At 44.0% G+C, this 27,815-nt stretch overlaps 1 protein-coding gene across 1 annotated transcript; it reads left to right on the top strand.

Annotated features, from left to right (window-relative positions):
• KCTD5 (potassium channel tetramerization domain containing 5) lies at positions 1-25,638 on the top strand. Its single transcript, XM_015831739.1, has 6 exons — positions 1-270; positions 7,450-7,558; positions 8,132-8,223; positions 8,505-8,600; positions 15,758-15,883; positions 23,212-25,638. Exons 1-6 carry the CDS (start codon positions 1-3, stop codon positions 23,239-23,241), a joined length of 723 nt encoding a protein of 240 aa, XP_015687225.1. The 3' UTR covers positions 23,242-25,638.
• The last annotated feature ends 2,177 nt before the right edge of the window (positions 25,639-27,815 follow it).

Below are 27,815 nucleotides of genomic sequence, written 5' to 3' on the forward strand. Positions count from 1 at the left end.
ATGGCGACGGACGCTCCCTGCGAGCTCCCGGCGACGCCGGCGGGCGGGCTGAGCCTGGGCCGGCCTCCCGCGGCGCCCTTCCGCCGCTGCAGCCCTTCCAGGGCCGCCGCCCCGTCGAGCGGGGGGCCTCCCGCGGCGCTGCCCGGGAAGTGGGTCCGCCTGAACGTGGGCGGCACCTGCTTCCTCACCACCCGGCAGACCCTCTGCAGGGACCCCCGGAGCTTCCTCTTCCGCCTCTGCCAGGCCGACCCGGACCTCGACTCCGACAAGGTGGGGCCCCCGTCCGGCTCAGGGGCGCTTCCCCCTTCCCGTGGCTGGAGGGGGGGGGGCGCCGGCCTCGGGTCTCCCCTCTGGAGAGGCTGCGACGCGAATCCATCAGAGCGGCTCTCCAGATACGGTACCGTGCGGTGCCTCCGTTGCAGGTGTAGGACGGGAGACAGGCGTAGCAAAAGTGGAGCCAAGAGTGGCCTGCCTTCCATAAACCTTTGGTTAAAGCTCCGCTGCTGTCCTTGGGGCTCAGCATCCCGAATTCTTCAGGACAATTTCCAGTCCACACAAGGCTGTTGATCTAATCTTTTAAATCTAGGCTCCTCTCCTTCCTCAGTTCTGTCTCTCTTCCTCTCCTCTCCTTCCTCAGTTCTGTCTCTCTTCCTCTCCTCTCCTTCCTCAGTTCTTAAGATGGAATGTAATCAGGAGAAAAACAGCCTAAAGCAGAAGATAAAGGATACAAAGAAGCAAGCAGATCTAGCCTGCCTCTCCCCAGTACATAACAGCTAAATTGGTCACTGTTGCCAGCTACCATTCACAGCCGTTGGAAAGCTTTCTCTCTTGCCCAATGCCATGCTCTTCCCTCTGCAGCATTGGATGGTAGATATAAAAAAGGACCATTGACTGAAAGGTTTTATTCCTGTGATTCTGGATAGGTGGAAACTTCTGAACATATTCTTTGTTGCTCCGAACCAGATTCGTACTTAGATATTTTATTGACCAGATTCAACCTATGTCCAAATGCTGCTCATGTGCTGTAACAAGGGATACCTTGTTACAGCACATGTAGATATGTTTTGTGCAGCAGTACAGATTTGTCGGACCCTGATGAGCCAATGTCCTTCAATGCATTCTTTGTAAATACCAGTATAATTCATTTAAATTTTAGATATGTTACCCTGTTAATACTAATAGTTTTAGGTATTTAGGTAGCCCTGGTGGTGCAGTGGTTAGAATATAGTATTGCAGGCTAATTCAGCTCACAGTCAGGAGTTTGATCCTGACCAGCTCAAGGTTGACTCAGCTTTACATCCTTCCAAGGTAAAACGAAGACTCAGATTGTTAGGGGTAACAGGCTGGCTCTGTAAACCACTTAGAAAGGGCTGTAAAGCACTGTGAAGCAGTATATAGGTTTTGAGTCCTATTGCTATTGCTAATATTAGTTTGTTGTAATTTTAGATGTTATATTTAATATAGTTGTAATGTTTACATATTTAATATAGGATGTATCCTGGATCTCACTTATAGATGTTAGCACTGTCTAAAATGGTATGGGTTCTCCTGCTTGAGTGTGGGGGGGCTGGATTAGAAGACCTCCAAGGTCCCTTCCAGATTCTATTCTATTCTATTCTTATTTTAATTCTGTCTTAAATTTTATTTTATGATCAGTACTGGTTTACAGTTGCAATAAATTGAATTGAATTGATTGATTGAGCACTCTTCCCAGCTCAACTAGCTGCAGTCCATCCCGCACATTGTTCCAGTTTATCAAGAAGGAGGCTATGGTCTACTTTATCAAATGCCTTACTAAAATCTAAGTAAAGTACATCCACACCATTCCCTTGGGTCATAATCTAGGGTCATTGTCAAAGTGCCATTTATTGAAACTTTCCTGATAGGGTAATATTAATTCCCAAGGCTAATAGGAATCAGAGATATTAAAAACATGGCTTGTTTTTAATCTATGCTGGCTTTTGGTAATCACCCTGTTTTGTTTCTAAAGCCTTGCAAACGCACTGCTTGATTATCATTTCGAGGAATTCTCATGTATTGTGGTCAAGCTGATTAGTCTGTAGTTCCTGGGTCAACTTTTACCCTTTCTAAAAAATATTGGAACAATGTTGACTCTTCTCCAGTTTTCTGATGCTTTCCCTGCACTCCAGAATTTCTTAAAATTTCAGTTGCTCAGAGATAACATCTACCAATTCTTTTAACATCCTGAGATACAATCCATCTGGTTCAGGATACTTGAACTCATTCAAAGCAACTAGGTGCTCTTTCACCAGTCACTTGCCTATTTTAAGCTGTGTTTCTCTTCTGCTCCCCTTGCTGTAGCTTTTTACAGGTCACTTTTCCCTTATGGAAAAGACAGGTGCATGGTAGAAATTAAGCAGTTCGGTCTTCCCTGCTGTCACCACCTTGCCATCTCCTCTAGTCGATGGGCCACTTTAGCCTTCTCTGTTGATGCACCTGACTGTGGAATATTCTTCTTCTCTCTTTCCCATGTTTTACCTTTTTTCTGATGGCATTCAGGTGGGAACCTGACCTGGCTTAACAGGTCCTATGCTTTTCCTGATTTTACTAATGGTTAGCAGTGCAGAAAAATTAGTAACATCATGAGAAATACTGCTTGAGAAAACATATCTCACTTCATTTACCTATTGAGGGAGGATGATTTTTTCTTATTATAAATGGTGTATCAGATCTTAAACTCCCTCATACCTGTCTCTTAAGTACTCATATATTGAAAATACTGGAACATGCTAGAACGTTATTCACCCCTTTCATATATTTCCAGGTATCAGTCATGTCCCTTCTGTCCTCCAGACTGTACATATTCAGTTCCTCCAATCTCTCCTGATGCGTCTTGTCCCTCGGAGCTTGCACTGCTTTTGTTGCCCATCTCTGGACTTGCTCAATCTCACATCTTTTTTTAACTGGAGTCTCCAAATGGGGTCTGACTAAAGATATTGTGGGGTTAGGACCTGCTTTTTCCTGCTGATGATCCTTCTAGTTGATGCATCTCAGAATTTTGTTTGCCTTCACAATGTCAACTCTATGATACATCTTTGTGTCACCAGCAAGATGTGTGTATTAGAGTTGATGTTCCTGGCGGTATTTATTATGAGGAATATATTCAGTGGGGGATTTCAGGGTTCCATCCTGGCCCTGTTTGTTCTTCATCTTTTTAATGAATTATTTAGATGAGATAGAAGCTGATCAAGTTTTCTGGCAACACAACGTTGGGGAGGATTGTTAACTCCTTAGTTAGAAGTCAGGCTCAAGGTTCAAAAGACTCTTGATATACTTGAGTCCTCCCCAACAAAATGCAGTTCTTTGCAGGGCATGTAAGCTTCTGTCCTTAAATAGGAAAAATCAGATTGATCGTTACTGGCAGTAGTATTCTGAAAGAATCTCAGTATTCTGGTGGACTGTAAATTAAGCATGAGCAAGCAATGTGCTACAGTTGCCTAAAGGACTAATGTATTCTTGGGCCACGTCGACCGAGGCATAGTGAGGAGATATAGGAAGTGATAGTTCTGTTCTGTGTTGTACTGGAATATTGCATCCAGTTCTAGTTGCCGTAATTCAGGAAAGATGCTGAGGAACTGGGAAAAACGCTGAGCAGAGCAGTGAAAATGAAGGGAGGCTTGAAGGTTGAATCTGATGAAAAAATTTAAAGGCACTGAGTATATTTAGCCTAAAGAAGAGAAGGCTTAAATGAAACAAATCAGCAGCCTCAGTTCTTGAAGGAAGAGGATATGGATTTATTTTCCATGGTGTCTGAGAATAGGACGCATACAAAGATTTCAAAATAAGGAGGACTTTCCTGTTACATATTAAACAATAGGACAGTCTATATCCAGGGGTGGGGGTGGAGAGCAGTCCCCATCACTGGGGGTGTAAAAGCAAAGTTTGGACAGCCAGTTTTCTGACCTGAACTGGGGGTTGGAAGCCACCAATGTCCCTTCCCACCCTTTGACTCTATGAAATATCATCCCATTTTCAAAAAAAAGAAAAGGATATAGGAAACTACAGATCTGTCAGAGCTTGACATCTATCCTTGGCAAGCCTTGAAAGAGACTATCAAGTTACATGTACAATTATCTGGTTAGAAAAGTAAAAGGCACAAGTCTAGGATGGGGGCAGCTGGCTTGATAGTAATACGTGTGAACTGAATATGGTTGTCTGCACCAACCACCATTCAAACATGAATCAGCAATGCAGGGTAGCTGCTAAAAAGGGAAATGCTCTCCTAGTGGATGTTAGGAGAACCACATAGTCCCGACCATGGAAATTGTTCCATTCTGTTCTACCCTGATTAGAATGCACTTGGAACACTGTCCAGTTTTGGGGTATCAAAGCTCAAAAACAATGACAAATTGGAACAAGTTCAGCTGCCATCTCAGAGCCTTCCCAGAAAAAGGATTCAGAGACAATGTCATCCCAAGCTGGATGGGGAGGGGGGAAGAAGAATCCTAGAAGATTAGAAGGTTATAACTTTAGTTGGCAAGGTTTTCTCCATTAGGAGTAAGCAAATAAAGGGTTGAATTTGGTTAGATCTTAGTGTCAGGTCTCTGGGTTTACCAAAGTGGTAGAACATCTGGAAAACATATCCCACCAGGAACCTTGACAGATCTGGATGTGTTTGCCCCACAGAAAGGATGAATGAGAAGTCTTCAAATGTCTGGAGGATTGTCACAGAGAAGGCAATATTGTTTTCTTCCCTGATGCCCCAAAGGGCAGGGCCAGAGCCCCTGGGTTGCAACTACAGGGAGGCATCAAACTTCTGCCTGATGGAAAAAGCTGCATCTGAGTTCTCTTTTGGTCTTCAGAGAAAGGCTTGAAATCTGGCAGAGATAGTTTAGTGCACGGGTGTCAAACTTGCCACGTCACGTGACGTGTCGCAACGTATCGCGACTCTTTTTGTATTGCCGGCAATGGGGTGGGTGTGGCTTCGGAATGACGAAACCGGCCTGCAGGCTGGCAGTTTGCCACCCCTGGTTTAGTGAATCCTTCCTATTCTGTCATTAATAATAGTAAGAGACACAGGTGTATAGGAAAAATGATGGTCATTCAGAAATCTGGGAATGAATGAGAATGGTAACTGAGTGCAGGCAATCCTCACTTAATCCTTTGGAAGCCTCAAGGGCCAGCTTACTATCGCACACATCGAAAGTGATGCCGGTGGGCTGTGGCTGGTTGCTGCAGGTACACAAAAAGTTTGCAGTGCTCTCTTGAAATCTTTGCTCTCGTGTGTTTGCATTGCTTTTGATGTGTAGAAGAGCAAATAGCTTGCAGCTTTCTTGCAATCCCTTCCGCAAGTGGGAGAGAGGAAAAAACAGGTCAGGCACAGGACGATGCCCACTGACTGACTAATGGCGATCGCATGATTGAGCAAGGTTGGGAAAGTTGCAGATTGGCTACAGACCTATTTCTTTCAGCATGTTGTAACTTCAGACAGGTGCTGAAAAGTCGTCATTACAGGTAGTCCTAGATTTATGACAGGTCACTTAGCAACTGTTTGAAGTTATGACAGGCACCCCAAAAGGTACTTACGGACCCAGTCCCTAAGTTACATTTTTTGTTTTTATTGTCTGTGTCAGACCTGCCCCAGTCTGGTCCCTTAGGGAAGAAAAACCCTCAACTCCATTTGGTTGACATTTCTCAGCTCCGGGGTATCATTGTTGTGGAGGATGACCATCCACTGCGCTGCAGCCCCTTCCAGAGCCATGGTGACACATCTCACTTTGCCGCCTTCTGTAGTTATCTCCAGACCATACTCCTGCATATAGGTCCAAACCTGGGCTAAGAAGAGCCCCAATTGCTGGGAATCCCCATTTTAACGCCCAGCGGTGGGGTCTTACGGCTCCTCGTCCTCGCTGGTACTAACACCTCTGGTGGGGGGGGCGGCGAGTTGAGCTGCTACCCCAGGTGCTGGGGCCACTGGGGACATCACTGCCTTGGAACTGACTGCGGTACTGTGGGTCGCTGTGGCTGGAGGTGGCTGGTTATTGGGTTGTGCGACTCGGGCGAGGGCTTTGCATGCCTTGAGGTTCTCAGAAGCCCCCTGCATGAACCTTGTGGCTTGCTCCATCATCCAGTCGGCTTGACCATGCTCTCTGCTCACCTCCTCTTCTGCCCCAGTTCTTCCAGATCTACTCGTGGTTCTCGTTGATGGTTGCCATGGTTTCCACGGGTGCTAGTCACCCCCATGCATTGCTCTTCCCAATCTTCCTTCCTCCGAACACTCAGGGACCACCTGGGTCTTGGCAGGTTGCTGCAGCTTCCCGCCTCTCCCTCAGAGAGATCCAGTCCCAGAGGAGACCTGTATGAAGCTTCTCCCCAGCATTCAATCTCTTTCTGATCGCTCCCTTGAGCCGACATGGTGTGCACGGTCTCCACGGTAGAGGTGATGTCATCTCCGGGTTGACCACAATTGCAGATCCCACCTAATGTCAGACCTGCCCCAGTCTGATCCCCTAGGAAAGTAAAACTCTCGACTCCATTTGATTGAGGTGAAAGGTAATTTTACTAAGAGATTTTACTGGTTGCAGTAAAGTCAGGTGGAATCTGAGTTTCCTGCACAACAAGACAAAACTATTTCCTTCCGTCCCATACTCCTCCCCATGACCAGTCAAAATGCAATCAATGCGGTTCCACCTGAATGTTTTGGGAACTGTGAGTTGTCTGGGCTGGTAACTTTCCACACTCAGGGCAAATGGCTGGCACAAACCAGTCCCACAGTGATCTGCTTTTCTTCAGCTGTTATCCCCCTCTGAATTCCCCCACAAAAATGCATACAGGTTTATTGCCCATTTGTCGTCCCCCCCTCGTGCCTCCTCCCCCAGACCTTTGATGGCAGGATGCCAGTGCTGCGCCAACCCGAAGATGCCTCCATTTTTTCCCAATATTCTCCCAATTTATTAACAAACATTAGTTTTATTTATTTATTTGAAAAATTCATGTGGCTATCACAGAAAAAAAAAACAACCCACAGACTGTCAGGTGAAGACCTGACAGTCTGTGGGGTTTTTTTTTTCTGTGATAGCTACATGAATTTTTCAAATAAATAAAACTAATGTTTGTTAATAAATTGGGAGAATATTACAATTACATCTGAGTTCTGTATTTAAGTTTTGTTCCTTTCAGGTAAGCATAGGGACACCGATCTTTTAATTTAAAAAAATTCTGATTTGTTTAACAGTTCAGTTTTTGAATGAAGCTTCTCTCCCCTCTTGCTTGCCTTTGTCGCATAGCCCACAGCTGGCAAATCCTCTTGAAAATCATAACCTAATAAATTGCCTTGAGGATGTCAAACCAATAAGCTTGACCTCCCCACAAAGACCACAGTGAACTAAATAATATTATTTGCTTTATTGTTAAAACTTAAAAAGCTGCTTACATAACTGATTGCTGGAAAATTGGGATGTATACCAAATAAAATATCTTTTTAATTAGGATGAAACAGGTGCCTATTTAATAGACAGAGATCCAACCTACTTTGGACCGGTACTGAACTATCTACGACATGGGAAACTGGTTATCAATAAAGACCTTGCAGAGGAAGGTATGTTTTACAATTCAGAAAAACTGTTCTGAAATTCATTTGCTCCAAAAATTAGTTTTCAAATTGCTTCATTTGGAAAGCACTTGCATGATTATTTGCACAGGCTGGCTGGTTTTGGCACCTCTTTTAGAGTTTCCTGGGCTTGAAATTTTGAAAAATAAATAGGTCCTGGCATTTAATTGTTGTAAAATAACAGTTCTTCCAAACAATGAAAAGTAGGAATAAAGAAGAAGTAGATTTATACAAGCAGACCCAAGTCTCACTTTGCAAGGCTGGCCAGACCTCCAAATATGCTCTCCCCGCCTCTTCAAAGTCCCTTTCCTTCAGCTGGAATATTTCTAATAGTAATATATTTGAAGAAATGGAGAGGCACGGGGTGTCCCGCAGATGGTTGCCCTTCTCACCTGTTTGGGCTCTGTCGTCCTCGTGTTCCACAGCTGCTCTTGGAAGTGGGGAGAGGGGTAGCAGCAGTTTGTGGCCTGGGCTCATGTTGCCTCTTAGGGATGGCAGTGACAAACATTGTTTCCCATCAGAATTAAGTTTTGTCTTTTGTAACTTGGTTTCCTTTTCAAGGTGTGCTTGAAGAAGCTGAATTCTATAACATCACATCCTTAATTAAACTGGTGAAGGACAGGATAAGAGAAAGAGACAGTAAAATCTCACAGGTGGGACCCTCTTTGATTTCTGAGTAAGTGGTGCTTGGTTTGGGGCTGATTCAGTATACGAGACTTCCAGTGTGGAGGAGGAACGTGGCCTTTCCCAGCTCCAGCAGCGTTTCCTCTCTCTTGTTGATGTCACTTTGACAGTCTGTGAGGCCGGTCCCACCAAGGGGGGAGCTGTACCCGTGACCTGGGGGGGCAGCGGGATTCAGGGGAGCTCCTTTTGAGCATTTTGATGGGCTGCTAGTTTCCCGCATTGGTTCCACCTGCCTTGTTCTCTGCCACAGGTGCCAGTCAAGCATGTTTACAGGGTGCTCCAGTGCCAGGAAGAGGAGTTGACCCAGATGGTCTCCACCATGTCTGATGGCTGGAAATTTGAACAGGTAACGTAATGAGATTTCACTTCCTTGCAACTGCAGGAGGCGCAGTGGAGAGGGAGGGGAGGGAGAGATTTTTTCACATTGGTGTAAGGTACAACAGTATCATACAGGCAGCCCTCGACTTGGAGCAGGTTGTTCAGGGACCGTTCATAGTTACAACGCCACCGAGAAAGGGGACTGTTTTTCATGCTTACGACCACTGCAGCATCTCCCCAGGGCCACATGAACAAAATTCAGGCGCCTGGCGACTGACTCCTGTTTATGACAATTGCAATGTCTTGGGATCATGTGATCCCTTTTGCGACCTTCAATGGGGAGGACAGATTCCCTTAACAGCCATGTTACTAACTTGACAATTGCGGTGGTTCATTTAACAACTGTGGCAGGAAAGGTCGTAAAATGGAGCAAAACTCAATTAACAACTGTCTACCTTAGCCACAGAAATTTTGGGCTCAGTTTTGGTCATAAGTTGAGGACTGCCTGTACTACAGCTGAGACGGTATAGATTCTCCTGCTTGAGCAGGGGGCTGGACTAGAAAACCTCTAAGGTCTCTTCCAGATTCCATTCCATTCTATTGTATATTATTATCAATAGCAAATACAGATTAGTAGTAGCAGCATCCTATCAAAAGTAACATCCGTGCTATTAAGTAATGCCAAATTAGTAAGTAATAATCTGAAATTAATATGTCAGTTACTTTAATGTGCTTCAGTGGCAGAGAGCTCACATCTGCTCTTTCAGTCACCCAAACATCTATCTTTGAAGGAAGGCCGTTGCTTTTATTCCTATCTTGAGAGGGAGGCAGAGACGGAAGTCAAGTAGAGGTGCCTTAACTAGACCAATCGGTGAATTTTTGTTGGAGACAATCCATGAAGTGGGTGATCTCTGGCTTTTCTCTAACTCCCTTCACCTCTGGTTCATTTTTGGAAGGAGCCCACCTTCTGTGCATGCCACCCCTTGCTTTTGTACATAGCTGGGGGGCCCTCCTGTTTATGATGCCTCTTAAGAAAACTTTATCTTCGAATTGTAATGTTGCTGCTCCTTTTGGGGGGGATCTTTTTGTTTCCTCTTCCTTTTCTGCAAGTTTATGTTTCGTTTCTGAACAGTTTTCTTTTTTAAAAGAGTATCCTGTTCTCTTTTATAAGTCTGGTGATCTCTTGAAACCAGTGGTCACTTTCCTGACTTGCAGTATGTACTGTATTCTAGCTAGATCTCTGTGTTTCTTTCCTTTTCTTTTCATAACCCCTCAGTAATTTGGAAAATCTGATCACCTTGCCTTTTTTCAGGTTTCTTTTGATAGTCCTTGTCAGGATCCAGTTATATTTCCTTTCTATCTATCTCCTCTAATCTAAAACCAATTATTACTATTTCCTGGGTCCTGCCATACTCCCAAGGGGGAGGGGGGACATGCAGAGGGGTTTTATTACTTTCACTTCCTCCATTCACTATAAAGTCACCTTTTGTTTATTCGCCTCTACTAACCATTACAATGGAACCATTTGACTCTTATCCTATGCCCCTCTGAACTTCTCTTCCTTACCGGGGAAACTAGAAACGGGTGTGTGTGTGAAAAGACACAGACCTTCGGAATCTGGTTTATTTCTCCATTGTCAAAATAAACTCTGAAGAGCTGGTGAATGATCGTGGATTATCTCGGAAGGAATGTGGGGAGGAGTTTGCTTAGGGACACTTTAAAACATCGATGTATAAGGGAATCCCTCAGATCCTGTCTATTATGCCTACTGTCAATTTCTTTTAATAAAGGTTCCTGTTGGAAGAGACTGTTTCCAAGAGTTCTGCTTTCTTAAAATGTGGATTGAAGTGGTTCCTTACAGTCCTTCATTTTTAGAGATTAGCTACTGCAAACAAATGTGATTGAACTGGTGTTTTCCTTGTCTTCATCATTCATCAATTTATATCCAGTGTTTCTACTCAAAGAACACCATATGATTTTTTTTACTATTTTAAAGTAGAACCTTAAAGTCTGATAAAACTAATTAAAAGTTACTATTAACTAATTTGAACTGAAAGGTCTGGCCAAAGAGGAAAGACTTTTTTTCCTAAACAGGATTGAACGCTCAAGTGAGTTCATTCTACTTGCGCTGTCCTTCCATTATTGCCTTTCACCTATCATTGTTATTGTCATTGATTCTATCAGTAATACTTTCATTTTACTGCATTTTGGATCCTTCATGGTCATTCAGGCAACTTCCAGGCATAAAAGGGAAAGAAGACCCTTCTACTCTTCCTTCCAAAGCAGTTGTATCAATGAATAACATTACTATAGATCACAGTTCTATCAAGCATATCAAAAAAAAAAAAAAAAAAAGAATGAAATAAAAAATGGCAGAATGCAATAAAGTAAAATCAGAACCATACAACATATAGTCATTGGACAGCTGCTGGTATGTGGTTATTACTTGTTGACATGCATACTTAATAACTGCAAAGCATGTTTCTTGAATTCTTATAAAAAGGTCTTTAATATACAAATTAGACAACAATAGGACAGTCTTGTTTCACCCCATTTAGGATAGAAATAGATTTAGTTAGATCTCCTTTATAATTTACCTGATATTATCAGTTTAAGAAAGCAGTAATCAATCAATGCGGCCCATTTCCTCCAAAATCTCTCACACAAGATGAGACTGCCTTTAGGCCTATGAAAGGCACCTTTGAGAAGAAATCTTTGGGAAGATTTCTCGGATGTAACATTATGCATTGGTCCATTGTTGAATGACCTGGTTTGAACTTTGCCTGCTTTGAGGTCAGGATGTTTTTGGAAAGCTTACAGTTAGGTAGTTTATAATATGAAAAACTGATGTTTAAACTACTGATTACAGATGAGAGGCTTATAGGATAAGACTGGTTCCCTTTTGTGGCCATGGGAAGAAGGATGTATTTAAGCCCAATTTTGGAATCTGGAAAGAGTTATTTATGGCAGTGGAGAGAGGGGCTAGCACAGCTATCCAAGAGTGGGATTGTATTTTGGAAATTCTGGTATAATTGATTTGCTGAGGGATTTGCTTTTTTTCCAATTGAGAAATTTATTTTTGATGTTTTATACACGAGACAAGTCCATTCAGGAAGGGAATCGTCTGGTAGCAAAATTGAAGGATCCCCACTTAGAGATGTTTTGAATAAATGGCTGAAATGTCCATTCCAACTTATAGTTAGCTGAAGATCAGGAAATGAGGTTCCAGAATAGGCAGTAATTTTTCTTTGTTTAACCCAAGGTCCTTATTGCATAATTTTGTTTCTTCTCCTTTATAAACCTCTTGAAGCTCTTTTTTTAGCATACAAAAGATTTTTCAAGATCGTGACATATTTGAGCATTTCTATCAACAGATAATTTCCAGTGCTTTCTCTGGCAAACTAGGGTTTAGGTCAGACCGATGCAACCCGTAGAGGAGAAAGGCCACATTGAAAAGCACAGGGTCCCAGAGGAATCCCTGCTGTGTGGATCAGCTGCTTGATGGTTAGTGGAGCAGCTGGCGGGGGGGGGGGGGAGGCTTGGAGACACTTGGCATCCATTTATTTTCTTACATTTATTTTACTTAGTTATCAGATTTTGAAACCGCTGATCTCCCTCACAGAGGGACTCTGGGTGGTGTACAGATAAAATATTAAAACACTAAAAACTAATATGCAAAATTTAAAAAGAGGCAAGGATGATTACAGTTCAGTTAATTGAAAGCTGGGGAGGGAAGCTTTCTTGGTGCTAATCAGCTCCCCCCCCCGTCTGCTCCTCTGCGCTGCCCAAGTAAGACAGCAGAGCCCTCTTTCCAAACCTTTCCAAAAGGCCGCCAAAAGGAGAGGGGGTCCCGCCTCATCCACAGGGCGGACCATTGGCAGAGGAGGATCTCTTCCTGGACCCCACCAGTCGGAAATCTTTAACTGACAGGTCCACAGCAGGCCCTCCCGCCCTGGGTGGGATGGGCCAATGTAATTGGCTAAAGATGGTTCCAGAGATACAGTAGCCTGGCCCCCTGCCAGGTAGGCCTTTAAGGACATAGCCAACACCTGGAAATGGATCCAGAAGCAAACTGGCACCCAGTGGAGCTGGTGCAGCAAATTGTTACATACTCGGTTCTTTGGGCGCCCAAGATTGCTCGTGTGGCTGCATTTTGTATCAGCTGCTTCAGATATTTTTCAAGGGTGTTAATACTTTTCCAAAAGCACTACTGGCCACATGAGGCTGCTTGTCAAGGTTTAATGTTGCTTTGAAAGATGAAAAAAATGGCTTTGCCCAAGTTTTAGATGTTTCTGAGCAGAAGTGATAATTTGATGGAATATGGCAATTATTTTACAAGCTTTTTCCATTAATCTGCATGTTGGTATTTAATTTAGAATTCACAGGAACATCAATAGAGATGGGAAAATTTTAATAAATATTTAAAAAGGTTTATTAAGAAATTGCCCCTAAATACTTAGTGTCAGGACGATATGACCGCAAAGAACTGGGTGAGCCGTAATCATGGGCAAGGTTCACATTCTGGAATTCAGCTCACAAGGAAGCAGGGGAAAGGGGGTAAATCTCATCACTTCTTTTTGCCCACTCCCTCGGCCTTGGGAATCTCCACCTGTTTGGAGATGATTAGCATGGGGGAAATTAAAGCTTGCATTTCAGTCATTGGAGAGGAACAGATTACAGGAGAGTAAACAGGCACACAAAAGGTGAATACAGCCTTAGCATTGATGGTTTGCTTACTCCGGCTGCTTAGAAGACAAAACAAAAAACAAAACCCTTTAGGGTTAAACTGATTAGGGTCAGGCTAGTTTTAGATAGCAGCACAAACCAGAGGAGAATTAACTAAGATTGGAGAATTGAGCTAATCTGTGGTTAGCATCTATACAAAATCAGGCACAGGACACAAGCCTTAGTAGCCACCCTTAGACTTTCAAATGATTGTTAATTTACATCTTACGAGACTAGGTTAGTTGCAGATAATTGCCAGCGGCAAGAGAGTCATGGGGATGTTAAGCCAGGGCCTGTTGTACCGATATGATACTGGCAGATCTTACCAGGAGCAAGCAGTCCCTTCCTAATGGAAAGCCACAAAGAAATACTTGCAGTGAAGGATAAAATAATTGTGTATTAATATATGATGTAAAGCTTATGGCCTCCAAGGGTAGTTCGCCCTCGACAAATTTTAGAAGACATCCATCTTTCAGTGTCAAATTGCCACAACCTCGACACATAACCCACAATTTTAAATTCAGCATCTATAGATTTTCATAAAGACAAAGTGATTAATGAGAAACATGGGTTATTATAATACTGAAAAAGATTCTTGTCATTCTAGCATTAGAAACACCAGTAAGTAATACTGTTGAGTTTTGAAACGTAGATGTTAAGCTTAGGACTCAAAATTCAGAACAATTGCTACTGCTTTTAAATTGGGATAATTTATTTTGAAGAAAACACAGAAGAGACTGATTGCACCAGCTTTTAGAGAGAGGGCAATAACTAGCTGGTCTCTCACAAACACGCCCCAAACCGGAGAAATGGTGTCCCTGTGCAGTGGCGACCCCTCCCTAATTCCCTGAAGGGTGAGAAGGAGAAGCAGGAGGAGGAAGGCACCCTCAGACTTGGAAGGCTCTGGCTTTAGAGCCGATCTCGATCAAAGTAGCTTTAACCCCTGGAGCTGCTTTTCTAGCCTGCCCTTCCCAGGGGAGCTAAATGGATGGTCTCTGGCCCTGGGGTGGAAGAAGGTTGCTGGCCTCGGGCCTAAAATGCGGCACTGCAGAATCCAGGCAATGTGGTGTTTTTGTTTTAATAAACCTAGGGCAGTGATGGCAAACCTTTTAGAGACCGAGTGCCCAAAACCCGCCCCCGCTCCACCTTCTGCCCTGCCTGCTCCGCCCCCGCCCGCCCCCTACCCCCCCGCCTGCAGGGCTACGCACCACCTCCATGGCCTGCCGCAGCAGATCACCCAGGCAGCCCTCTGCCCACACCCTCTGCCCACACCCTCTGCCCACACCCCGCAGCATTATCTGCACGCTATGGGGCGCGAGGGCGGAGTCTTGTTCCTGCTACCTGGCTATGTCCTTAGCTGCGCTGCTCCGTGCAGGCCACGCCCGGGGGCGACTCTCCTCCAGGGGCGCTGCTGGTGAGGAGGGGACCGTGGGCAGAGGCGGGGCTGTGACAACGGCACGCATGCCCACAGAGAGGGCTCCGAGTGCCGCCTTTGGCATGCATGCCATAGGTTTGCCACCACTGACCTAGGGATTCCCAGGTTGTTTCAATATTTTTTGAAGAATGTTTTAATTATTGTTAATTAATTACTGTTTTACTGTATGATGCCCAGAGTCACATCTGTGAAACGGGAGGCTGTGTAAATTTGATCAATGGAGCTGTGTTAATCGTGGCTAAATGAAGGTTCATTCTTTACTCCTGGACTGTGACTAGGTTTAATGTAACAAAATGCCGTATATTAACTGCAAGCCTAATGAGAAGATAGGGTGTTTTGGAATTAGTTGCGAGAGTAAATGTAGGCTGTACTTTGTACATTAAATGAGTCTGAGAGTCAAACCCTGCAAAGTTTGTTTTATAAACAGAATCACAGTCAGCCCTGGGTCTTTCATTGAAAATGTCTCTTTTTTCTCTACTCTCCCAAGTTTAACCTTGAAGTAAATTCTGCTTTATGGCTTCTGCTCTAACTGCAGCAAGCTAGCAGTCAGTTTCTGCGAAATTCCTTCCTAGAAGACTAAACTCCAAAATGAGAGATTTCTAAGAAATTATCTTCTTGAGATTTAGTTTTATTTGTTAAATAAACGAATGCTGTTGACTTCTACTTTGAGGCCGGATGCTTCAGTCTCAAGTCTACATAAGTCCTCTTGCTGTGTCTCCAGAGCTTTGTCATGCTGTGGGTCTTCCTGTCTTGCAGAGTTCCTAGAAATAGGTCTGTCTGAATAGGTCAGTTTTATAAAGATTGTGCTTGGGGATCCAAGGAGAAACTAAATTTACCTCAGCTTGAATAAAATAAGGCCACAAATGATGGCCCTGCTCTTTCTCTCTGCTAGTGGGAATAAAAAAAGAGGCCTCCCCTCTGGCTAGTGGAGCGTTGGCCTTTCGACCCTGTTGCCTTGTGGTGTGAGGCCTTGGGGCCCTTTGCAACCCAGGGCAGCAGCCCTAAGCCTCTCTTTCCTCTTTCAGCTAGTGAGCATTGGATCATCCTATAATTATGGGAATGAAGACCAGGCGGAATTCCTCTGCGTTGTCTCCAAGGAGCTGCACAACACGCCCTACGGCACAGCCAGCGAGCCCAGCGAAAAAGCAAAGGTGAGTCATCTTGAGGAGAGGAGAGAAGTGCACAGAAGCTTAGTGCTGTGCTTTGTGCTTGCCAGGTGTCAGGGCAGGGATCAGGTGCCCAGGCAGTTCAGATCCAGAGACAACAAACACACCAGTGAATAAGAATTTTAAGCTTTACTATTAACTCGGGCAAACAGATTTAAAAGCCTAACATAAAAAGCATACATGCCAAGCAAGATGATGCCCAAGTCTCTGATAAGGAACTCCTTAATAACAACTGCAGAGATACCCCACGGGCGGCCAATTTTCACAGCCCTCCATGCTAGATTCTGTGTGGAAGCTCCCGGTTTAAAGGCCAGGAGGAGGTTTTTATGAAAGCAGCCCGGCCTCTGTAGTCCTGAGAAAGCAAGACCTGACCTTAACCAGGTGGCACCTGACTCTGGGACGGAACCAGAAGTCTTTCACAAATGAGAAAAACTTTGCAGCTACTGTATATGATGGTTTCCCCCTCCTCCCTCCTTTTCTCAGCAAACAAGAATGAGAAACAATCAGGTTAGCTCAGAATGAACTCTGAACTTTTTCTTAATATGAAGGAGAAATCAAAATGTGCCAGTCAACTTGAAATATTATGGTATTCCACTGTATTACTACACTTCAGTGCTAATGGGACTCATTGTAAGAAAACAGCATTGCCTCTGCCCACATGGGGGGGGGACTCTTGTTGTCCTCATTGCAGTTTCAGATTCTGACCTGAGAGGGAGCCCTTCAGGCTAAGTAGAAGATGAAGAAGTACAGAAGAATTCTGTTTGTGTCCCATGGCTTCTCCCATTTGTGTGTGTGTGTGTGGGGGGTAGTTGAGAGCTGGGTGGAGCAGGAGGAATGTTTGTTTAATTAGCGAAGTTTCAATGTCTGGACATTGCCACTTGCATTTAAGCCCAAACTGGCCTGAAGTAGAATGGAGGAATCTTCAGAAGATGAATGAGCGGGCATCTGCCCATGGCACATGCTCTGGCCTTCTCCTCTGCCACAGGGGTCCAACAAGAGGGGTGCCATCAGGAATTCCAGCCACTCTAGTTAGGAGGGGCAGAGCAGTGGGTGGCTTCCCATCCTCAGTGTTCTGTCCCAGCCTATGTGAGTCCTTGTTAATTCACAAGGACAAACCCCTCTTTTAACAAGTAGGCTGGAAATGCAGGGAAAACAAACCCCTTTTATTAGTTAGGTACAGACCTGCAAAATATCCCAAAAGCAAAGGCAAACAAAACACGATGCAAACGGAGAATTGTCCAAGGAAAACAAAACAGGATTCAAACGGAGAACTTTCACAAGCAAGGCAAATAAAACAGGATTCCATGAAACTTGAGTCCTTTGCAAACGGTTGCCTTCAGCAACCAGCACTGCCCACACCTTTCCTTTTTATTATGCAGCCCCAGGGCGTGGCTTCTCAATGCCTTCTCCTTCCTTGGAGTCGCCTCATTGCCTCTCTCTGTTCTGCTCTTGTTGCCAGTCTGCGTTTCAAGCGTCTCTAATGTCTTCCAGCTGTGAGTCCTCAAGAGTCTGACTCAGCTTCCCCACACATCTGAGTCTCAGCCTGAGCACGATTGGAAGGGCCAGCCTCTTCATCAGATGCTAAGTCCTGCAGCTCATCAGAGCTTCCCTCCGACTTTGATGGCTCTCCAGGCCCCTCCTCCTCCTCCTCTGATTCCCCGGACTCAGCTGCCAGGTCCAGTGGCTGGCACAGACTCACAACACTATCCCGCACTGCAGGACCCTTCCCCCGGGTCTGCTGGGCCGGATGCGGTCGGGATGGAAACTGTTCATGGAAGGCGGTCACCAAGGCCCGAGCATGAACGTTGGTCACATCCTCCCAGGTGAACTCCTCTGGTCCATAGCCCTTCCACTTGATCAAGTACTGAAAGCGCCCTTTCAGCCAATGGGAGTCCCGAATGCTGGCGACCTCGTACTCACGAGCGTACTCTCTGTCACGTTCTGGTGGGGGAGGTTCTGCTCTGCGGAGTGGACACACCGGTTGCTCGGGGACCAACAGAGACCGTTGAAAGACCGGATGTACCCGCAGCGACTGTGGCAGAGTTAATCGATAGGCGACCGGATTGATGACAGCCTCAACTGGGAACGGTCCTAGATATCGGTGATCTAACTTCTTGTCTGGCCAGGTTGACGGTAGGTTCTTGGTGGACAGCCATACCCGATCTCCCACTGTTATTGGAAGCGTATCCCACCTCGACCTATTAGCAACCTTTTTGTAGTCGGCCTTGGCCTTCTCTCATTGTCGCCGCACCAATTGATGGATCGCCTGTAACTCTGTCATGTAGTCGTTCGCTGCTGGCACCAGTGAGTCTAGCTGCGAAAGAGGCAAAATCTGGGGGTGATACCCTACATTGGCCAAGAACGTTGTCATCTGCATGGAGGTATGCTGCGAGTTGTTGAACACGAACTCAGCTACCGCAAGATAATCCGCCCAATTCTGATGATAATTTACATAGCAACGCAGATATTGCTCGAGGATTCTGACGACTTTCTCGGTCCCACCGTCAGTTTGGGGATGATGCGCGGACGAGAGGCAGATCTTGACGTCCAACGCTTTCATCAACCCTTGCCAGAAACGTGCTGGATGAACATACAACCAGTGACATGGGCTGATGGCAAGCCACGTCACGGAATGAAATGTGCCATCTTGGTCAGCATGTCCACCACAATGAACACCATTGTGAATCCAGAAGACGGGGGTAAGTCCGTCAGGAAGTCCATGGACATAGCCCCCCAGGGTCTTTTGGGCATCAGCAAGGGTTGCAGTAGTCCGGGCGGGGCCCCCGTTGCTGACTTGGCCTGCCTACACTGGGTACAGGACTCTGATGGCTCTTCAGGCCCCTCCTCCTCTGATTCCCCAGCTGCCGGGTCCAGTGGCTGGCACAGACTCACAACACTCAGGCAAGGCAGAAGAACTGTGCAAAGGTACTGATTACGGGGGCTAAGAATTCAAGCTATTTTAAGATTGCAGACTAAATGTCATGGTTCCAATAGGTGAGACCAGTAGAAATAAGAACTCCGAGGCAATTGATTTCTTCAAAGAACACATTTAATGGCTACATAGTATCGGCACGAACAAAGGTGAAACCAAGACTGAAAGTCCCCCCCCCAAGGTTAAAATGTAACAAGTTGAATTTCCCACTCCTGCAATATGTCATAAATCACAATCCCCAATTAAGTACTTCGGCTTGCTTTCTAACAGAAACTCCAGCCCGCCAAAACTTAGATAGCTTGACCTTGGTTCCCACAGGAAAGTTATTGTTATGTCTAAACTAAAAGCATACATCTCCCCCCCTCCCATTGCTTTGGCAACTGAAAACGAAGTGAAGATGGCTGCAGCCAAGTTCGTTTGAAAGTTGATAGTCAGATCCTCTACAGAAGAGAGAAATCCTGTAGGCAAAAAAGGAGAGAGTCAGGAATCATTCCTAGGCTTATTCGGATGTTTATCATAACATTTTCATATTAATCTATCAGCTTTTACATCAGCACTTTTTACCCAGGTGGCCTCTGATAGTGGGTAACCTTTCCACTGCACCAGATACTGTAACTTTCCCTTGTACAACCTTGAATCAAGGATTTGTTTTACTTCATAATGAATCTCCCCCTCCACGACAAGGGGACCAGGTGGCTGCTTTGGAGGAGGTCTCAATAAGGACTCTGTATGGCTTCAATAGGCTGCGGTGGAACACAGGGTGAACTTTCCCTAAAAGGGGAGGGAGCTTTAATTCCACGGTGACTGGGTTTATAATTCGCACTATGGGAAAAGGTCCAAGGAATTTTGGTCCCAATTTTTTACTAGGCAGCTTGAGTCTTAGATATTTTGTAGAGAGGTAAACCTTTTCACCCACACGAAATGGCCTCTGAGGGCCCTTCTCTTGTCTGCCTGCTTTTTGTAAATTTTTGAGGCTTTTGTTAGAGCCGCTTTCGCATTGTCCCAAATGGTCTTCCAAGAAGTTATCCATTGATCTAAAGTTTGAGAAACAGGAGGGTCCTGAGGGAGTTCAGGCATGGGAATGAATTCCCTACTAGTAGCTATTTTAAAAGGAGTGAGTCCAGTGCTGCTATGCACTGTGTTATTGTAAGCCACCTCAGCAAAGGGGAGGAGGTCAGCCCATGTGGTCTGTTGGTAGTCAACATAACACCTAATGTATTGTTCCACCATAGAGTTAGCTTTTTCAGCAGCCCCATTAGTAGATGGATGAAAAGTCCCTGCATGGACCCAATAAGTTTCAGAAACTTGTCAGTGAATTGCACCCCCCTATCTGAAATAATCCGCTTTGGAGCTCCATGGAGTCGGTAGATATGTTTGAGAAACATTCTAGCCAATTTCTTAGCAGAGGGAAGACTGGTGTAGGCAATGAAACGAGCTTGTTTAGAAAAAAGGTCAATCACAATTCATATTACCATATTTCCCCTACTTTCAGGTAATTTCACAATAAAATCCATGGCAATCTCTTCCCAGGATTGGGAAGGGTCTGCGACTCACTGCAATAATCCAGAGGGCTTACTTGGACGTTTTTTCATTGTTGCACAAGTTGCATAGCTTTTCACATAATTCTCAACGTCCTTCTTTAGCCCTGGCCCCCAAAACTGCTGTCAAATTAAATGTAACGTTTTTAGGTATCTAAAGTTGCCTGCTTGTTTGATATCATGGCTGCCTTGGAGGGCCTGAACTCTGAGGGTTTCTGGTAGATACAGTTTTGATCCCGTCCCGACAAGTCAGTATGGTTTTATTTGCCAGGAACCAGGAATCGGTTTTCAACTCCTCCTTTAGCCTCCTTGTTAACGGGCTATCAGGTTCAGTTGACTTTGTCTGTGATGGCCCCCCTGATGTTACTTGAGAGATTGATTCTGGTTGCGGAATGATGGAGTTCACAATCTCCTCTCAACGGCTTTTGTATTAAGGCAGTCTGGACAGGGCGTCAAGTAAGCAGAGCCCACTTCACCGCAAAAGCCTCTTTCTCCCAGACCGCCTACCTTCATTCATTGTCCGTTAACTTTTTAGATGTGTAGGCGCAAGGCTGCAAATCTCCATTCTCGTTTCTTTGCAAAAGAACGGCCCCCATAACCACATCGCTGGCATCGGCTTGGATGATGAATTGTTTCTCAGGATTGGGATGTTTGAAAATGGGTTCTGCTGCAAACAGTCTCTTTAAGTTCTCAAAAGCAGTTTGGCATTCTATGGACCATGGCAGTGGCTGGCAGGGTCGTGGTTTCCCCCCGTTTCCCCCCATTTTTAACAGTTCAGTAATTGGCAAAGCAATCTCGGCAAAGGAGGGGATGAATTGCTGGTAGAAATTTGCGAATCCCAAAAAGGTCTGGAGTTGCTTATGGGTCCGTGGGGGCTGCCATTCTAGTACAGCTTTCACTTTAGCTGGATCCATCTCAACACCTTCACTGGAAATCCTATATCCTAGGAAATCCAGGCGTGTCTGATGGAAGTCACATTTTGAGAGCTTAGCATAAAGTTTAGCGCTCAGCAGTTTTCTGAGCACTTCACATACTAGTTTGACATGCTCTGCCATGGTCTCTGTGTAGATGAGGATGTTGTCAAGGTAAACTAAAACCCCCCTATACAGGTGATCATGCAGTACTTGATTAATCAATTGCATGAACACAGCAAGAGCCCTCTGCAGACCGAAAGGCATAACATTGAACTGGAAACTCCCCAAGGGGCTGTTAAAAGCGATTTTCCACTTGTCTCCTTCCTTGATTCTTACTCGGTAATACGCCTCTCTTAGGTCTAATTCGGTAAAACCTTTTCCTTTTGCCAAATGGGGTACATATTCTCCACGCTGACAGTTTAACCCCTTATAGTCCACACACAGCCTCATCGACCCATCTTTCTTTTCCTTGAAAAGCACTGGAGCAGCTACCCGGGCCCTTTAATGAAGCCACGATGCAGCCTGGCAAGTGCTGATCTGCAACCTCTGTAATTTGTGGGGCTGAATTTGCATCTCCTGGTGAACCTTCAGTAACTCCAGTGGGTTGTTTGGGAGAATCAGCTTTGTCCAAACTATGGTTTGGAGTTTTCAAAAGGGACTCTAGGTTTGCCCACTTCCTTCAGAGTAGAATAAACTTGAAAATCAAGCCTAAAAATATTCTATAAATGTGGCAAAGGTTGTCATGCACAGATATTCAAACTTTCCTTATTTTTCTAACTGTCAGGCCAGGGTGCTGTGCGAGTGTCTTCAGCCAAGGGGAGTCTGCCACCTCTGAGGGGTCGGTCCCATTGTTGAGCAGCTGTAACAATAAGGAAATCATGAGGTCTGACCCATAATGGCTTCCTTGTAATTTGAGCAGATTGTTACTTGTCCAGAAGGCTGTCAGATGGGTGGCATAAAAATTTAATAAATATATTTATTAAATACATACATACATACATACATACATACATACATACATACATACATATCTTCTCTGAACAATTCTGTCTCATCTCCTGCATAACCTACCTGAAGATATATAGGGAGTCCTCGACTTACAACTGCAATTGAGCTGTTTAGTGCATTTTGCCCCATTTTACGACATTTCTTGCAATAGCTGCTGAGTGGATCACTGCAGTTGTTGGGTGAATCTGGCTTCCCATTGGACTTTGCTTGTCAGAAGGTTGCAAAAGGGGATCACAGTACTGCAACTGTCATAAATAGGAGTCAGTTGGCAATGTCTGAATTTTGATCGCCTGACCCTGGGGAGGCTGCAAACATTCGTAAGTGTGAAAAACGGCCATAAGTCATTTTTTTCAGTGCTGTTGTAACTTTGAACGGTCACTAAATGTGCTGTTATAAGTCGAGGACTATATGCTATAGCACCTGCCCCTGGAATAATACCCTTCTGAGATCGGTTTGGCTCCCACCGTGATGATATTCTGAAAGTCTTTAAAATTTAAACGTGTTTATGTTATCGGGCATGGAATGTATCTCATAATAGAATCCAAAAGTAATGGAGGAATGGAATGGATACCTTTTTAATAGTAACAATTAAAAACTTTTGAAAGCGGGCTTCATAGATACGATATTTTCAAGTGCAGATTTTATACCTTCAAACAGGTTTTGAGAGGGGGATGTACCTCCAGGAGTTCTAGTAAGTTGGCGGTATTCCCGCGTCTTGGTGGCAGGGATTGCACAAACTCTTCATGGCTGAGATATTATGTATGCTCTGTGGCTAAATGTTTGTTTGCTGGCTTTGTGTTGGTGTGCATTTTGCATCAAAGGCATGAGTTTTCTTAGAAACAAGAATAAACAATGTTTAGTATACAAATCCACTTGGAAGATTTTGTCAAATCTAATTTCTCACTTGATTTTTTTTTTCAGATTTTGCAGGAACGAGGTTCGAGAATGTAATTATGTCATAGTATTGAATACAGAAGATTGTTTTATTTGCATCACCATACGAAGAGGCTTGGCGCCAATTAGAAGTCTCTTGTGCAGACAAGATGGATTTGTAATCTTTGAATATGTTGTGGCTGGAGCAGGGCTGTGTTGCTGCTTCGTTCTGATGCTGGATCTGATTCCTGGTTGTGCTGATGGAGATCCCACGGAAGGACTCGGCTCTACTTTATACTTTTGCCCTGTAGAGCTGCAGCACTTTCTCCAGTGCCAGCCAGAGGAAGTTGTGCTGGTTTGTGGGAAGTAATTGGGGGGTTAGTTACTGCAGGTGGTTCAAGGACAACATATTGGTGCTACTCCAGTCCGTATACAGGCCTCTGTTACTAGCAGCCTCTGTGAACTTCTCCTATACATTCCTTTGCGGTTCTAATGTAAGAATGTTTTAGGGAATAAGTATTCCTCTGTCGGGTTAAATGAAATATGTGTTTCTCTCCTTCCTAATTCCTCTCCCCTCTTCCCTTTGCTTCCTTTGTTACCCAAAGGGGAGAAGTCTCTTTTTGCCTGCATTTCTAGAGTTGGCCTTCAGATTGCTTGATCTTACGAATGTCAGCATTCAGTTTGACTACACTTAAGGATTGAAGACCAGATTTGTTTACAAATGATATGACATCTTGCCTTTCAAATACATGGCTACCCACCATGTTTTTTGAAAATATTTGCAAATATTGAGAGTGGAAAGCTGAAGCTAGGCCTCAGATTTTAATCTTAATGGCTACTCAGTGCAGAAGTTTGGGAATGAAGGTCTGTGTGCCCTAAAGCATAGAATTTAGGCAGCAGAAAGTAGGAATTCTTCTGATTCTTAAAACAGATGTTTACAGTTATTTCTATATTCTTATCTATGCAGTTCTTTCTAATGTTTTGGCAAATACTGTCAAAATGAACCATAGTTTCATTAAGAGAAGCTTCTAGTAAATGTGAAAAAACACAACTGGATCTTTTCAGAGCACTGTGTTTAAATGGAACTCTTGGCACGTCTTTCGGAATAGTTTAAAGAGGAATCGGCCAAACTTCTCTTTGTTCCTTAGAAAGGTGTCCCTGCTTGTTTGAGGCTCTATAGCATTCTATCCATATTTTAAACTTTCATTAAACAAGTTACGTAGTACTTTTTTTATAATCCACATGTACTGTCTCAAATGTCTGCCTGCATTTGGAGATGGCATTAAGCAGCACAGAAGATTGCAAGGCCTCCTCAGTACTTTTGAAAGATGCTGAATTGATTAAAGTTTAATTACATAGGATAGCTGTACATACACATACACTCTCTGAGGTATTCCTAGTCAGGATCCATGTTTTACTTCTGAGTTTTTGTGTCTTATCACCAGTTTTTCCCCCTGAAAGAAGTATTGCTTTGAGAAGTACTGAGAAACAGGTTTGTGTACACGGCCATGCCTCTTGGTAAGGTTGCCACTGAACTGACCTTGGCTGTGGAACATTCTAGAAGACAAATCAAGTGGCTTGAAAGATTATCAGTATACCTTCTCTAAAAGATGGTGCTTAGAATCATACCTGCCCAGCTTCTTTTTGAACCACTTGAAGTTATTAGTAATTAGCCAGCTCATTATCAATGCCAGCCTGAAAGGGGAGAGCAGCCAAGCTCAGGATGGGGCAGCTGTGTGTCCCCTTCAGCACGAGCTCAAGGGTTGGCTTTGGAATAAGTGAGTTGTTCCCCCCCCCCAGCCTTTCCATTTCTGAAGATGGCCTTGCAAGAGCAGGGAGGTGATGGGAATGTTGACACAGATTCGCTTTTGAATAGCAGGCAGTTCAGAAGCTTACAACATTAGGGCTATTCTTATGGAGGAGTTTAAATCCAGGCAAAATACTTCCTTTGCGCTCATTTTGGTGTGATTTCTTGCTGAGTTGGGGATGGGGGTGGGAGTAGTATGTGAACAATATAACATCACATTTTAAAGTTTATAACTTGGAAATTATATCATCAAATTAACCTAAAAAGCATGGAATTTTTCTTTGTATTCTTCAAGATTATGTAATCTTATAGGGCATGAAGCTTTGCTTCCTGGAAAAACCAGTTTAAAACAATCCATTAACCATGGATTATCACTCTTTTATGGTAGTATCTTCCCACGTTGTCTTCCTCATTTCAACAAACACTGTTATAGAATGTTGATGGGTCTTACCAAGGGAATTGGGTAGATTTTAATAATTTAAATTGACACTTGTCTTTGAAGGCATTCGCACTGATTCTGGATTCTGAATGATAAACATTGGTGTTAGCAAACCTGTTCTTTTCAGTTATTTGGTCTAACTTTTGCACTCATTTTTATTTAATGACAGTGAAGGTTAAATACTTTTTTAAATGCTTTAATATCTTGTAGTGTGTCCCCTTAAACTAATATAATGCGTGGCTAAGGCACAAGATAACAATGATGCTCAATAAAAGAACAAAAATAGCAGAAAAGGGAGTTGTCTGAAGATCAGTAGGCTTCTCCCCCCCCCCCCCAACAGGCTGTGAAAGTTCTCTCCAGATTTAGGTTCTTTACTCCTGAGGTAGGACCTCCCTATTTTGACTGGACTTTAGCCTACTGAGCCCTGCATTTTGAGACTTGAATGTTGCAAAGAAATACAACATCTACTGTGGAATCAGTAGAAAATTCTCAGCTACAAGTTCTCTGCTTATCAGAAAGCCACAGTTCCTTAACACCAAGTGAAGATAGGATCTCAACAATCAGTGGAAACCTATAGAGATCAAGCCTTTTGGATCAGTTTTGCTGACACTTTCTCAGGGGCTCTCAAGCAACATCTCAGGCTGGTTCTTTTCCCCAAGAAAATGTCTCATTCCAAATATCATGGACTGCTTCAGGGCTAATGCCAATGAACCATTGGGAGGGAATTTCCTGCAGGCTTGCTGAAAAAGTTGTAGCAGTCTGATTTCTTTTTTTTTATTCTTGAAGATTTTCACATTAAGTCTCAAAATAAAAGGCTACCCTTGGCCTGGAAAGAATCCAGACCAAGAGTTTTATTCTATCCTCAGGCAGAAAGTCCCCCGATAATTTGGTATGCTATCTGTGTCAAGAAGGGCAGAGATGAGGGCAGTTCAGTGCTGGAAAAAGTTGCAGACACAACTAGGTAAAGCCTTTTACAGTTTACTGTGATTCCCAGATTATTTTAGGATAAAAGGGAAAAGAAAACAAGTGGCCAAAGAATTCTGAGTTTTTCATGAATTAGAGTAGAATTTGGAAAGTAACAGTTTCTTGAAACACAGAACTAGTCACAATGGTTATTATACCTCTCAGTATTTAAACAGGGTGAAGTCATCCTCTCGGGCTTGGTAAGAGCATCCTTTAGTCACAGAATGGGACAACTCAGATGTTTGTTAACTTCACCCATTCTTGCAAATAGCAAAGTTATTGCCTGGAATGAATACTTATTACCCTTTACATCAATTCACTGCCCTATATATTCTAAACCAAATTGTTAATTGTCTCAAATAGCGAATCCCAAACTTCAACATTCGGAAGGCATGGTTAGTCAGGGCAGTATTTTGGTCAGTGGTGGTCGGAAGCAGATCAGCTAGAGCAGTGTTTCTCAACCTTGACAATTTTAAGGCATGTGGACTTCAACTCCCAGAATTCCACAGCCAGCATTGCTGGCTGTGGAATTCTGGGAGTTGAAGTCCACATGCCTTAAAATTGTCAAGGTTGAGAACTGCTGAGCTAGAGGGCATTTTTCTTCAGCTTGGCTTTCATCATTCTCAACAGCGGTGACCCATCCCATCCTGAATGCCAAAGCCTATTATAAATTTTAGTCCTAAAGGATCATTGTTGAGATGTCAACTCGTGTGTTACATGGGAGACCAGGCCGAGGGTTCACCAAGAACAAGACTGAGCTACACTATTCCTGGGGTATAAGAGTGGCAAGTGATTTCACAGAGTACTTGTGACTCCCTTAAGAAAACAACATGGTGTCTTATTAAATGAGGGCGACATGAATGAGTCTATTAAGGAATGCTTTTTTCACAGGAGGCAGTGGCTTTGACAAGGATAGGAGGAAAAGATTTGCTTTTCTGGTGGGTGATAGAAAACCTATTTTATCCTGTCAACAGAGGAAATGCAATTTGCTTAAATTAAACCACTTTTTGGGTTGACAAGACTAAGCTCAATGCTTCACATATAACGTGCTAAGCTTCAAACGTTTGTAATCAAGGTTAAAACTAACAATTCTACATGTGCAGATGAAGTGGCTAAGTCTTTGGCCTGGTAATATATGTTCAAACCCAGCCACTGAGTCAGACTATTTCATGTAATAATCTTATTTACATGATCTTTATAAACAGGATGATTTCCAGTCCACCCTGCTGATGGCAGGGATCAATTTGGGGATCTTTTGCATGCAAAGATGATATGCAGGTAGTCCTCAAAACTTTGTTTAGTGACAGTTACAGTGGCACTGAAAAAAGCAGGCCATTGCAGCATCTCCACGGTCATGTGACTGAAATTCAACGGCTTGGCAACTAGCTCATATTTATGAAGGCTGCACTGTCCCAGGGCCACGTGATCATCTTTTGTGACCTT

This window comes from Protobothrops mucrosquamatus, unplaced genomic scaffold (assembly GCF_001527695.2).
Source record: "Protobothrops mucrosquamatus isolate PMUCROS unplaced genomic scaffold, P.Mucros_1.0 scaffold_278, whole genome shotgun sequence".
NCBI classification, from domain to species: domain Eukaryota; kingdom Metazoa; phylum Chordata; class Lepidosauria; order Squamata; family Viperidae; genus Protobothrops; species Protobothrops mucrosquamatus.